The sequence below is a fragment of the Anomaloglossus baeobatrachus genome, chromosome 2 (genome assembly GCF_048569485.1).
Source record: "Anomaloglossus baeobatrachus isolate aAnoBae1 chromosome 2, aAnoBae1.hap1, whole genome shotgun sequence".
In the NCBI taxonomy this organism is placed as follows: Eukaryota; Metazoa; Chordata; class Amphibia; order Anura; family Aromobatidae; genus Anomaloglossus; species Anomaloglossus baeobatrachus.
This window is the reverse complement of record NC_134354.1, coordinates 134065108-134078534: the sequence shown is the minus strand read 5'-3', so window position 1 is coordinate 134078534 and position 13427 is coordinate 134065108. Positions and strand designations below refer to the sequence as shown.

Below are 13427 nucleotides of genomic sequence, written 5' to 3'. Positions count from 1 at the left end.
AGAGATGGGGCTTTCAAGGTCGGCCGCAGCCTCAGGTTTGAGGTGCCTCAGGCCGGAGTCCAAGATGTACTTCTGGATACGGTTACGCAGTTCCGTCCTGGCCCTCTCAGACCGTCCCTCATCTATTGAATAGAGAGCGGAATAGAAGTCTTTAAAAGTGGAGGTAATTTCTTTCGGCAGAGTAGCCCACCTGTCTCCCGAAATGTGTACTTTAGAGACGTAGCCTCTCGCTCTCTGAGTCCTCAGGGCTCTAGCCAGGGCCCTGCCACTCTTGTTGCCAAATTCGTAGAAGTGCCGTCTACACTTAGCCAGCACTCCCTTAGCTTTATGGTATAACAGGGACCGGAGCTCCTCCCTCTTCCTGACCAAGTTGGCCCCCACGTCCCCTCCCAAGGACCCCTTATGTATTACCTCCAGCTCGCTTATATCTGCCAGAAGAGATGTGACCCTAGCTTCCCGTTCCCTCTTCAGACGAGCCCCGTGTTTGATGAACAGTCCCCTCACCACGCATTTGTGCGCCTCCCAGACAATGTTGGGGGACCCCCCCCCCATCCCGCTACAGTTGAAATATTCCTTTATTCCTTCAAGGGATAGAGTTATGGTGATCAGGGCGTGATCGGAGAAAGATATGCACTTGATTGAAGAAGCCACCAGAGAGTGTAGGTCCCCATGTTTAAGGAAAAAAAGGTTCAACCTGGGGTAGCAGTCATGCACTGCAGAGTAAAATGAGAAGTCTTTGTCTGATGGGTGCATCAATCGCCAAGTGTCTATCAGTTGATGGTCGTGTAATCCCCGTCTCAAGCGACGCAGTGCCATATGTGGCAAGCTGGACACCCCTTTTAGAGCTATCCCTCAGCGGCTCCAACACAACATTAAAGTCACCCCCGAGAACCAAAGTGCCCTCAGAAAATTCTTCTAACTGCTCAAGGTAACGCAACAATGTGGGACATTGACTGGAGTTTGGCAAGTAGACCGCCACAAAGGTGAAAGTCTGAGATGCAATGCGTCCCTTGAGCATCAGAAGCCTTCCCTGGTTATCCGACCGAGAGTCCAACAATTCCCATGGGAGCGTACTGGACATCAGGATGCTCGTGCCCCTAGATCTAGAATCAGGGGAGGGTGAGTGATGCACTACAGGGTACCTTCTGTCGGCCAGTCTGTACGGTTTAGCTTCACAGTAGTGTGTTTCTTGGAGGAAGGCGACCTGGATTTGGTTTTTCCATAGTAAGTTCAGACGAATAGACCGTTTCTCTGGACTGTGCAGTCCCTTAACATTCAGTGAGCCCACCCGTAGCTCGGCCTGCCTCTGCTTCGTCATACTCTGTCACGGAACCCTGAAGGGACGAACAACAAACATGGAGAAAAAGTGGGGGGAAGAAGGTGAGTGGAAAGGGAAGGTGGAGAGAGTGTTGCCAAGTAGGGGTGGAGCAAAGACCCTTTAGCAGGATGGGGAAAAAGAGGGAAAGAGGTGTAGAAGAGAGAGCAGAAAAGTGGAAAAGCAGCTGATCTGCCGCTCGCAGTACCAGGGACCAGCCCAGAAACTGCTTTGGGAGAGGTAGGGACAAGGACTGACACGAGGCCAGAGCGCTGACCCGCGCCCCACTTATTCATACTAAGTGACCCGGACCCCAAACAGGGGAGGGTCTGTCAATTAACCTCCCGCGAACCCCCCCCCCCCCAACCCAGGACGAGCATATAAGCCCATCCCCGCCCCCCAAACGACCCAACGCTGAATGAATAAAGTTTTTATGAACTTAAGTCAGTGCGCAGTGTCCAATTGGGCTAGCCTTACGGCCCGGACTCCTGCCTCAGGGACGAGGAGGCTTGAGAGCACCTCCAGGCAACCCTCGTCTTGACTCCTCTTCCGACCGCCTAGCCTCCTCTTTGGACGCACCTCCGTCCTATCAGCGCCCGATGTATGCCATGCCCCTCAAACATCACCACTTTGGGAAGAATGGATGCCCTCCTTCCTCCTTCGTTGCCCCGTTGGGGTCTGCGGTTCCCACTCCATCCAGTCCGGGATAGAGCAGTCTGATATTCCCAGAAAAGCATAAAGATTCGAAGGTTCCGAGTGCCTCATCAATGGGAACACTGAATCCCCCTTGCGGACAATCAAGTGAAAGGGATGGCCCCATCTATACGAGGCATTCGCTTCTTTGATTTTGAGAAGAGGATGAAGCAGTCGTCTCATGTATAGTGTGCGGCTAGAGACATCCGGGAATAGCTTCACCACAGCCCCATCCACCTCTACAGAGCCATGTGACCAGGCTCCCTGGAGGATCCTCTCTCTGTCCCCATAATAATGCAAACGACACAGTACGTCTCTGGGGAAGGGAGCAGATCTGGGGCCAGGCCTTGCGACCCTATGAATTCTGTCAAAGAGATAGGTGGCCTCGGGGGGGGGCGATCAGTGACTTGATTGAATATGGATAAAACTTTAGTGCGCAGGAGATCCTGAGGCCATTAAGACCAATTAAGGGTGAGTTCATCACGCATCTGGTAACAAAGTACCGGGCAATGGAAGGGAGTTGGCTTTTAATATTCTTGCTGTGGATTTTACTTATTTTGAAACAAGTCTTGAAATCCATGGCCACAAAATCCACCTATAACACATCCGAATATTGTTTTGGATCTTGGTGTGGAAATATAGGATGGATCAACGGTTTCATTTTTAGATTGTGTGTGAATGGATCATTCCCATAATTTATGACTTATTTGGAGGATGTGCTCCTATCCTAGAGATATAATACCAGTATCTGTCAGAAGAATATGGGGGTCCCATGACCCTTGAATATATTTTCCCAACCTCACCCTTGTATCTGTCGTCTTCATGCTCATTGTTTGACATTGTCACTCATACAAAGTGTGATTTTCTGTCTTGTCAGGCGGAATCGCAGGAGGGATTGAAATCTGCATCACCTTCCCTACAGAATATGTCAAGACTCAGCTTCAACTGGATGAGCGAGCCAATCCTCCTCGGTTTCGGGGCGTAGGTAAGGATTTATTAGCATGATTACAATGTAATCTCTGGGCTGTGAGTATATTTGTAGATGTGTTAAATGTCAGAAAATGAATGCCATAGGGTTAATGGGCTTAGATGTGTTCTTAAAGGGGTGGTTTACCCATTTTTTTTTTTTATTATTTTTTATATGAGTGTAACTTGCTATTTTAGGTGTTTTCTTCATTGGCTTCTATTTGCAGTTCTGACACTGAGCGGCGCTATCCTGCACGCTCAGTGCAGGTCACATGACCCCCTGGTGCTGTGGCCACTAGTATCCTCTGACGTCACGTCAAGTTCCGGGCTCTCAGACTTGACGTTACGTCGGGGGATGCTGGCGCCACTCTGACCTGACGGCGGTGACTATCACACGTCACAGACCAGCATTGAGGGGAGGATCCGGAGGGTGCCAATGTAGAGCGGTGAACACACACACACACACACACACACACACACACACACACACACACACACACACACTCTATGAACTATATGAGAACAAGCAGAAGATAGACGCTTTCTTCCCCTGGTTGTACAGAGCTGGGAGCTTATGCTGTCTATTATGTTTTCTCTCAGTGCTTCCACAGGGAAGAGGCAGAGAGGTGTCTTTGGGTGGAGAGCAAAGTGGGTGTGTAAGATCCAGTCCTAAGAATTATGGGAGTTGTAGGAACTGAACCCAGGAAGTCAGGAGAGAGATTAACCCCATCAGAGGTGGAGCCAGAAATGAGGATGTGCTGCTAGAGCATGATAAAAGGTAATATTGCTGAAATAACATAATAGATGTGTGGAGGGGCACATATTAGCAAGATTTATGAGAAAAAAAAAATCAGTTTTGGTAACTGGACAACTTCTTTAATGTTGAGATATATACAATTTACTAATATACGTTTGTTATCCGACCTTTACCGATGTCCCACTATTAGCTCCATCTTCATGTTGGGTTCTCTCTTGGTGCATTGTTAATGCTTTATGTGAAGGGGGCTGGATGACGGCGGATTACAATAGCTAAGCCAGCCCCCTTCTCGGTCATGGCTGGTTTACAGACCAAAAAAGGTGGTTATTCATTGAAAAGAGCAGTCACCCATCCCATCCCATCCCATCCTATACACCGCACTTGTCCCATTCTCCATTGTATCAAACTCAAAGTAGAGGTGCAGCTGATGGGACCAGAGCTGATGGCGGGATATTTGGGGAATTTGATATGGATGTAAACTGGTAAGTTGTATGTATATTTTATATACTTTGTTTCTTTTTAAGCTGGACAACGGCATCTAGGTTCAGATATACTGACCTCACACATAGTCTAATATATATTTTCATACATAGATGTAGCTCTTTATATATTTTTGAGATCCAAATTTTAACAAAGAAGTTATTACAGTATTAGTATATTACACAGGGTCTTTTTTTAGGCTGTAGTTTATATAAATCTATAAAATATGAATATTTCCCAAAGTCCATCTGTCCTGGATGCACAAACCTGCGATAATACATCATCGGAGCGGTGTTCTGGTATGGCCGCCTCGCTGATGGATGTGCAAGGGCAGCGCGGCCATGCATCATTGCACAAACAAGTAAACCCGTCCAGCTTTGCTGTCAGTCTGTCGCCTGGTTTCTTAGAACTGCTGATGTGTAACCTCCTGTCTCCTTGATGGAGCGCGGCAGGAGTCCTGCTGAGACAGGTGATCCGAAGAAGAAAGCAGCAAAAATCAACATTTCAAAGAAAATCCCCTCTTCTCTACAGAAGAACTGTTCAGATCAGGAAAACTTTCTATGTGTTTGGGGTGAGGGATATGTTAATGGTGTCTCATTCTGCCAACCAAGCCCTGCTTTACCCTGATGAAGGGCACGTCCCCCGAAACAGCTGCCTGTAGATGGGGCACTGACTTGCCTAATATACAGTAACCACCTCCAACAGCGGTATCATTGTTTTGGGAGGGGAGAGATTAATGGTGACAGATAAGGCTACTTTCACACATCAGGTTTTTTCCATCAGGCACAATCCGGAAAAAAACGGGTAAAACGGATCTGGTACCGCATCCGTTTTATCCCCATAGATTTGCATTGTTACCGGATTGTGCCTGATGGCTTTGCGTTGCATTCGTTTTTTTCCGGATGCGGCAAAATTAATTAAAGCGGCGGTCGGAGGCAACGTATCTTGTAACGTTTTTTTGTCCGGCAAAAAAAAAAAAGCATCGCGCCGGATCCGGGGCGATACAGCATGTTTTACAATGGAAGCCTATGGATGCCGAATCCGGCGTAATGCGGCAAAAACCGGATGCGGCTGCCAGATCTGTTTTTGTAAACTGAGCATGCTCCAATGTTTTGAAAAAACGGATCCAGCGAAAAAAAAACAAAAAATAAACGGACAAAACGGATGGAAAACGGATCAGTTTTTTTACGCTTCTGGCATAACGGATCCGTTAAACGGATATGGTGGATACGGTTTTTACATTTTTTTGCCGGATCAGGAATCAAAAGGATTGTGCCTGAATGCAAAAAACTGATGTGTGAAAGTAGCCTAACCCTGACCAAAACAGTGACCCATCAGCCAGGATTTTAGCCATCCCTTATCCAGCGGCCAAAAAGGCTTCTATGTTGGTGGGAGGCTGACCACTATATGGATTGGTGACTTCATCTCATGTCTATGGGCATTTTTTATTCATTATGAAAATTGCAGGAACAGAGCCAGGTATAAACCAAATTAATCTAGGCTAGAAATTACCAGCCGTACAGGACCAGAGATGATGGAGAGAACTAATCACATCAATATCTCATCATTGCACATGCTGCAACTAAAACCTTCTATAGATACTTCTGGGGCAAACATAGAAACCCAATGAAAATCATCAGTTTTAATAGATATGCATTATAATATAGGACAAAATTGCAAAACATTGATAGATAAATAAAATTAAAGGGAGTCTGTCACCAGATTTTTTTTTTTCTCCCCCCATCTGAGAGCAGCATAATGTAGAGACAGAGATTCCAGCGATGTGTCACTTACTGAGCTGTTTGCTGTCATTTTGATAAAATCACTGTTTTCTCTGCTGCAGATCTGGCAGTTAGGCCGGCTTCACACTTGCGATTTACTCGCACGAGTGCAATGCGAGAAATTCTCGCATTGCACTCGGACCAATGTTAATGAGGCGGCTCCCATCTGCCAAATCGGACTGAGAAAAAAAAATCACAGCATGCTGCGTTTTGGTGAGTTTCTCGCACGAGTCTCTTCAATGCAAGTCTATGGGTGCGTGAAAAAAAAAAGGATGTTACACGGACGGCACACACACCATCCTAGTGACATCCGATTTTCTCAATACATTTCATGCATGTAGTAGAGAACAATGTAAATGCTCCTGTACATAACAGTACATGAGTAGCAGCTGCTGAGGGTAGAAACTGATTGCACACTGATGAATAGTGAACTAAAATCGTCCGACTTTCTAGCATGAGAATTGGACCGATTTTACACTTGCAAGTGTGATTCCAGCCTTATACAGAGCTCATGAATATGCTGGACTACCTGAGAGCACGTCAAGTAGTCCTCTAATGATAGTGTAGTTTTGATAAAATCCCTTATTATCCCAGCCAAGTAAGTAACACATCACTGGAATTAGGATCTCTGTCTCTACATTATGCCGCTCTCAGATTAGGCGGCAAAAACCTGATGACTGATTCCCTTTAATACTAAAATGCACAAGAAAAAGAAGAAATGGAAGGGCCTGTTCCTATCGCTCATCATCCATCCTGTGCCCTACCTGACTGCAGAGGTTGGAACCCTAATTAACTATGTTGTTGCCCCCACTCCTTGTTTGTCCTTTAGTTGACCTATATCACCCAGTTGGAGCATAGAGAGAATAAAGTGCAATAAGGACCTAAAGCAAATAGTGATACCGTGTTTTTCCAAAAATAAGACACTGTCTTATATTTTTTTTTTGTCCCCCAAAAAAGCACTAGGGCTTATTTTTGGAGGAGGTCTTATTCTTGGAGAAACACGGTTGAAGGTAAGTTTACCCCCCCAATAAAGCAGACCCCCCCCCCCCCCCTTCTCATGAGACATACTCACCAGACCAGGACGCCTGCGTGGCTCCCAGGTCCTCCCTGTGATCTCCGGTCAGTGCTGCACGCCGTCCTACCCTGCTGCTAGCTGACACTCTCACACACAGCCGATCACAGGCACACACAGCAGATCAGACACACAGCAGATCAGACACACACACACACACACACACACACACACACACACACACACACACACACCAGATCGCAGATATACACAGCCGATCGCATATATACACAGCCGATCGCAGGCGCACATGTCACAGGCGGAGGAGGGGACGCTGCGCTCTCCCACCGCTCGGGTCCAGCTGCCGCTGCTGCTGCGGCTGCTGCTTGGTGGTGGCTCGAGCGGTGGGCCGGATCCAGGGGACTCGAGCGGCGCTCCTCGCCCGCGAGTGAAAAGGGGATTCGATTGTGGGGATTTATTGTCCGTGACGCCACCCACGGTTGTGGCGATAATGGTGACACCACCGCCGCTCTGGACGGGGATCCCGGGAGCGGTGACAGGGAGCAGCTTTGTTGTTAGTTCTCCCCTCCGTGGGTAGGGGGGTTGGTTGTCCCGGGGCCCGGTGATGGGGTAGAGATGGATGACAGGCGGGTTGCGGGGCCTGATGAGGTGCAGGGTCGCAGGGGCAGCGCTGTGCCGCACGGCACGGTGGTTCTCACTCAGCCAATGATGAGGACACAGTTCTCGGTAAAACAAACGTCTGGACGGACGGGTCCCACAGGCAGCTGCGGTGTTGTTTCTCCCGGCAGGTTGGTGATGACTGCCTTTCCCTGCACCCATGTACGGTAGATGGTTCCACTGGGTTCCCACCGGTAACCCGCTCCCCGGCTTGGACGTGGGCCGGAGGAGCCCCTTTTGCCCGCAGAAACGGCCCTGAGAAACGGTTGCCTCGGCGGCGGCGGTGTCTCCCTCTCTTGGTTGGACTGCTGCCTTCCGTCGGGACCCAGTCGCTGGGAAACCCAGGAGGCTCCCCTCACCAACGAATTCGGCAAATTCACGGCGACTCCCAGCCCTGCCGGGGTCCGCAAGCCCATGCCAGATGGTGCTGGCCTCTCTTTGTGTACCGGTCCGGTACCGCTGGGCCACCGCCCGTCCACGGTCCTTGCAGTAGACTCCAATCGGCCACTCCTGCAGACGGTCACCACCGTCTGCCAACCCTGCTGATCTGTACGGGTCACACACCCGGACCAACTTCAGGCTGCTCTTTTACTACTTTCCTCCTTCCACTTTCACTCTCCAAACTCCTATCTGCCCGGTTTTCCCGCTTCCAGGACTGTGAACTCCTCGGTGGGCGGGGCCAACTGCCTGGCCCACCCACTGGTGTGAACATCAGACCCTGGAGGAAGGCAACAAGGGTTTTGTGTTCTGACTTCGGTGTGCCTGCTGGGAGTGTGGGGTGTGTGGGTGTTGTGCTCTGTGGCCCCTGGCTTGTCCAGGGCGCCACACACATACACACATACACACATACACACATACACACACACACACACACACACACACACACAGCCGATCGCAGGCGCACACACACACACACACACAGCCGATCGCAGGCGCACACACACACACACACAGCCGATCGCAGGCGCGCACACACACACACAGCCGATCGCAGGCGCGCACACACACACACACAGCCGATCGCAGGCGCGCACACACACACACACAGCCGATCGCAGGCGCACACACACACACACAGCCGATCGCAGGCGCACACACACACAGCCGATCGCAGGCGCACACACACACACACACAGCCGATCGCAGGCGCACACACACACAGCTGATCGCAGGCGCACACACACACACAGCTGATCGCATACATCCGATCGCAGATATACACAGCAGATCACACACAGCAGATAGCAGGCACACACAGCCGATCGCAGGCACACACATCACATCACATCAGCAAGTAACGTGTCCGGCTGTAGGTCCTGTTCGTCGCGCTCCACCGCACTGCCTCTCAGGATTCTCCCGGCGAGAAGAGATCGGTGTCGCTGGATGAGGTGAGTGTGTATGCGATCCGATGTGTGTGCGATCCGATGTGTGTGTGATTTGATATTTGCGTGTGATCCGATGTTTGTGTGTGCGATCTGACTGTGGGTGTGAGAGAGCTGATGTGTGTGACCACTGCAGGTCCTGCCGCTCAGTGTCGCGTGAGTGTAATTGCCGGGTGCTGCTGTCTATAATGAAGTGTCCTGCAGTATCTGTATCTTTTTTTTATGTTCAATCTATTTTTATTGGAAATTAGCATAATTACAAAATAACAAAATAGTGTCATATATAACAAGTTATGTAAAGAAAGCAGCCTGCAGAGAGCAGCCTGCAGGAGTTACGTATACATAGCATATCAATTCTTAGGCATTTTCAAGACCATTGAAACATGTGTAATGAACAATAAACAACAAGTTCGTGAATTTGCAGTTCCTCAGTATGCCGATATAAGATCAGCAGAAAATACCATAGGCATAAAAAGTTTGAAAGTATAAGAAAGGAAAAAGATATGGAGGAGAAAGCAAGAGGAGAGTAGGGGAGAGTGGGGAAGGGATGGGGAGAAAGAGAGGAGATGGAAAGGGGGGGGAAGGGGGTGGGAGGGGGTTCCTCTGAGGTCTACCTTTTTAAAACAATTTATGGAAGTCAGGTGAATCCCTAAACATTATCCAATCGTTCCAGGTCCTGTAAAATTTATCTCTGGTGTCTGCACCCTCAGCAGCAAGCTCCTCCATCCTACAAATATTTGCCATCTCCGTGTACCACTCGGAAATAGGAGGGATTGTGGAAGTTTTCCAGTATCTAGGAATGGCGGAGCGTGCCGCCGCAAGGCAGAACCGCAGAATATCTCGCTTATGATATGTGATAGAGTGAGGTAAGACGGAGAGGAGTGTTATCTTGGGACAGTTCTCAACTGTTTTCCCAGTTATGAGATGGTAGTTCGTGAGCACTTTCTGCCAGAACTGCTGTATTCCTTCACATTCCCACCAGATGTGCGTCATCGTGCCAACCTCCCGTCCACATCTCCAACACATCGCCGATACTGTAGGGAATATTGAATGAAGCTTAGCTGGAAATTGGTACCATCTCGTTAAGATTTTAAAAATTTTTTTCCTGGGTGGCGCACGTAGCTGATAATTTGTGTGAAATAAAAAGCATTTTTCCCATTCAGCTGGTGAGATATGTTGTTTCGGCTCACTTTCCCAAGCCAACTGGTAGCCTCGTTTGCCTGAAGTCCCAATTTCATTGAGAATGTTGTACAGCTGAGAAACCGGGCGTTCAGGCTGTTCTTTTTTCGTAAACAGTTCTTCAATGGCGTTACATGTGTCTCGAACTCGGCCACTGGACCCCAGCGCGGATACAAAGGCCTGCAGCTGGAAAAATTCCAACCACTTCTTCCCCCCGCCCAGATGAAAAAATTGGAGGGTCGGTAACTTGCAATCGATCAGAATGCTCCCCAACCGGGTGTCCTCCTCTGCCCTCCAGCCGAGAAAGCTTCTTTGTTGATATCCTGGACGGAACGATGGAGTCGAGAATAAAGGTGTGAGAGGACCGATGTGTTGTGTAGGGGATCTCTTATTGGATATTGTATGCCAAACCCTAAGAGTATCTTTGGTGAAGTCTGAGTACGAACCCACTTCAGAGAGGTCAGTGATGGGCAGCCATGGAAGGTGTCTAAGTGGTATCTCCAGTCCCTCCTGCTCCACCTGTATCCACTGCTTGGAGACCTCGTTAAAATGCCAGTCCACTAAGCGGGACATGGCCGCAGCATGCATGTAGCCCCTAAAATTGGGAAGACCAGCTCCCCCAAGCGCCCTAGGGAGGGTCAGGGTGCGGAGATTAATTCTAGGCTTCAGCCTACCCCACACAAAACGAATGATGGCTGATTGAAGGCTACGAAAGAAGCTGGAGGGGGAGGAAATGGGGATAGTCTGAAAATAATATAAAAAAACGTGGCAGGATGTCCATTTTCACCACATTCATTCTACCCATCCATGATAGTTTTAGACCCCCATAAGATTTAAAGTTTTTGATTGTACTCTCCAGCAGTGGTAGGTAATTGAGCGTGTAGAGCTTCGAGATATCTGTCGGTATGTGGATGCCCAAGTATTTGATGGTGGAAGGTCGCCATTTAAATGGGAAGTTGTTCCTTGCTCTTGTAACGTCCTCCTGTGACAGCGAGATATTTAAGGCTTCAGATTTTGTGAGGTTAACTTTAAAGTTACTAAGGAGGCTAAATCTTTCGAATTCTTTCATTTTGGCTGGGCACGAAGTATGGGGTTGGGAGACATATACTAGCAGGTCATCTGCGTACAAAGCAATTTTATGGTGTTTATCGCCAACCTGAAGCCCCTTAATGTTTGTGTTTCCCCTAAGTGCGTTAGCTAAGTGTTCCATGACCACCACGTATAAGAGAGGGGACAAGGGGCAACCCTGTCTAGTCCCATTTCTCACCGCAATGGAAGAAGACAATGTCCCGTTAATTCTCACCCTGGCAGATGGATTATCATACAGAGCATTAATTTTCTGTAAGAACCGGGGTCCCAAACCCAATTGCTCCAGAGCTACCTTCAGAAAGCTCCAATGGACCCTATCGAAGGCCTTTTCTGCATCAATACTCAAAAGACCCAACGGGATTGATTTTTTTTTCTTGGCCCTAGCGATAAGGGATAGGGTTTTGATCGTATTATCTCTTGCCTCCCGACCCTTAATGAATCCTACTTGGTCCAAATTAATAACGGAGGGCAAGAGTGGGGCCAGCTTGTCGGCTAATAACTTGGAATAAAGTTTAAGGTCTATATTCAAGATAGATATGGGTCTATAGTTTGAAGCTAGAGATGGATCCTTTCCTGGTTTGGGGATCACGCTAATGTGGGCCTCCAAGGATTGTGGTGTTAGCCGTGACTCTCTGTTGATTTGAGTTGAACGTTTTGGTCATAATCGGTGCTAATTGGTCTTTGAGTATTTTATAAAAGGCCGGGGTAAATCCGTCTGGGCCTGGAGACTTTCCCGAGGGTGTGTTTTGAATTGCATTACAGATGTCAGATTCCAAGAAATCTCCCTCTAGTGCCTCTACAGTGAGGTTATCTAAGGGGGGTAGGGCCGTCTCCCGCACATATCTCTTAATTTTTTCTATCAGGTCCGCTGGCTGTAGTTCCGAGTACTGCCCTTTGATATTATAAAGGTCTTCGTAATAAGACCAGAAGGTTTCCAGTATTACTGTCGGGTCATGAGATTTTTTATTGCCTCTAGTGGTAATATAAGGAATATAAGAGGTGTTAGCCCGGGGGTGTAAGAGACGCGCTAGGGGGCGGCCACATTTATCGGAGGATGTATAATAATAACCTCGGAGTCTCTCTCTGTGTCGGGAATATTTCTGATCCAGTAGGTCTCTAAGCGTAACCCTCTTAAGGACCAGTTCGGCCAGGACTGTTGAAGTGCGTGTTAATTTATGCAAATTTTCTAGCTCGTGGATTTGTGTGAGCAACTCCTCTACCTCCTTTGTCTTTTCCCTTTTAATCCTGGAGCCATGTTTGATTAGTACTCCACGAAGGACACACTTCAATGCTTCCCATTGGGTAGGCAAAGAAGTCGGGTCAGAGCTGTGTATTTGTGTAAAGGAGTCAACTGAGGTTTTCAATTCTTCTAGGCAAAGAGTGTCCTTAAGTAGATTGTTGTTCAGTCGCCATGTCTACGAGCGTTGGGGAAAGGATGGGACTTGAAGGGATATGTAAATTGGGGCGTGATCGGACCAGAGAATTTCCCCAATGTCTGCATTTGGGTTCCAGGCCAGGGCCCCATGGCTCACCAAGAAGAGATCTATTATACTGTATGTATTGTGTGGTGGGGAATAATATGTATAGTCTCTACCTTGAGGGTTTAGAGTTCTCCACACGTCGATCAGCCGGAGGGCATGAAGGGTCCGATTCAAGGCACGAAATTCTCTGACACGAGTGGTGTTCCGTCCAGATGAGGAGTCCAAGGCCGAGTTCATTGTGAAGTTGAAATCACCTCCGATTATTGTTGTCCCTTCTGCAAAATCAGCGAGTACTGCTAAAAGGGTTCTGCAATGAGAGATCTGATTAGTGTTGGGAAGGTACCAGTTTGCCAGTGTGAACAGAGAGTTTGCTATTTTCAATTTAAGGAAAATATATCGACCCTGTTCGTCAATGTTTGAGTCTACTATAGTGTGTACCAGTTGTTTATGAAGTGCAATCGAGACCCCTTTTGATCTAGAGTCGGGGTTGGTGCTGTGAAACCACACAGGGAAAAATCTGTCTCTAAATGTGGGTACATGATATTTTTTAAAATGTGTCTCCTGTAACATAAGGACATGAACTTGTTTCTTATGCATGGAGTACAGGACCTGTG

General features: G+C 48.2%; 1 protein-coding gene across 1 annotated transcript in view; it reads left to right on the top strand.

Annotated features, from left to right (window-relative positions):
* LOC142291097 (tricarboxylate transport protein, mitochondrial-like) overlaps positions 1 to 13427 on the top strand; it is a 58591-nt gene that overhangs the window by 21245 nt on the left and 23919 nt on the right. The window contains exon 2 of the mRNA XM_075335354.1: positions 2886 to 2993. Coding sequence (XP_075191469.1) covers positions 2886 to 2993 — 108 coding nt within the window. The remainder of the gene's footprint in view (positions 1 to 2885; positions 2994 to 13427) is intronic.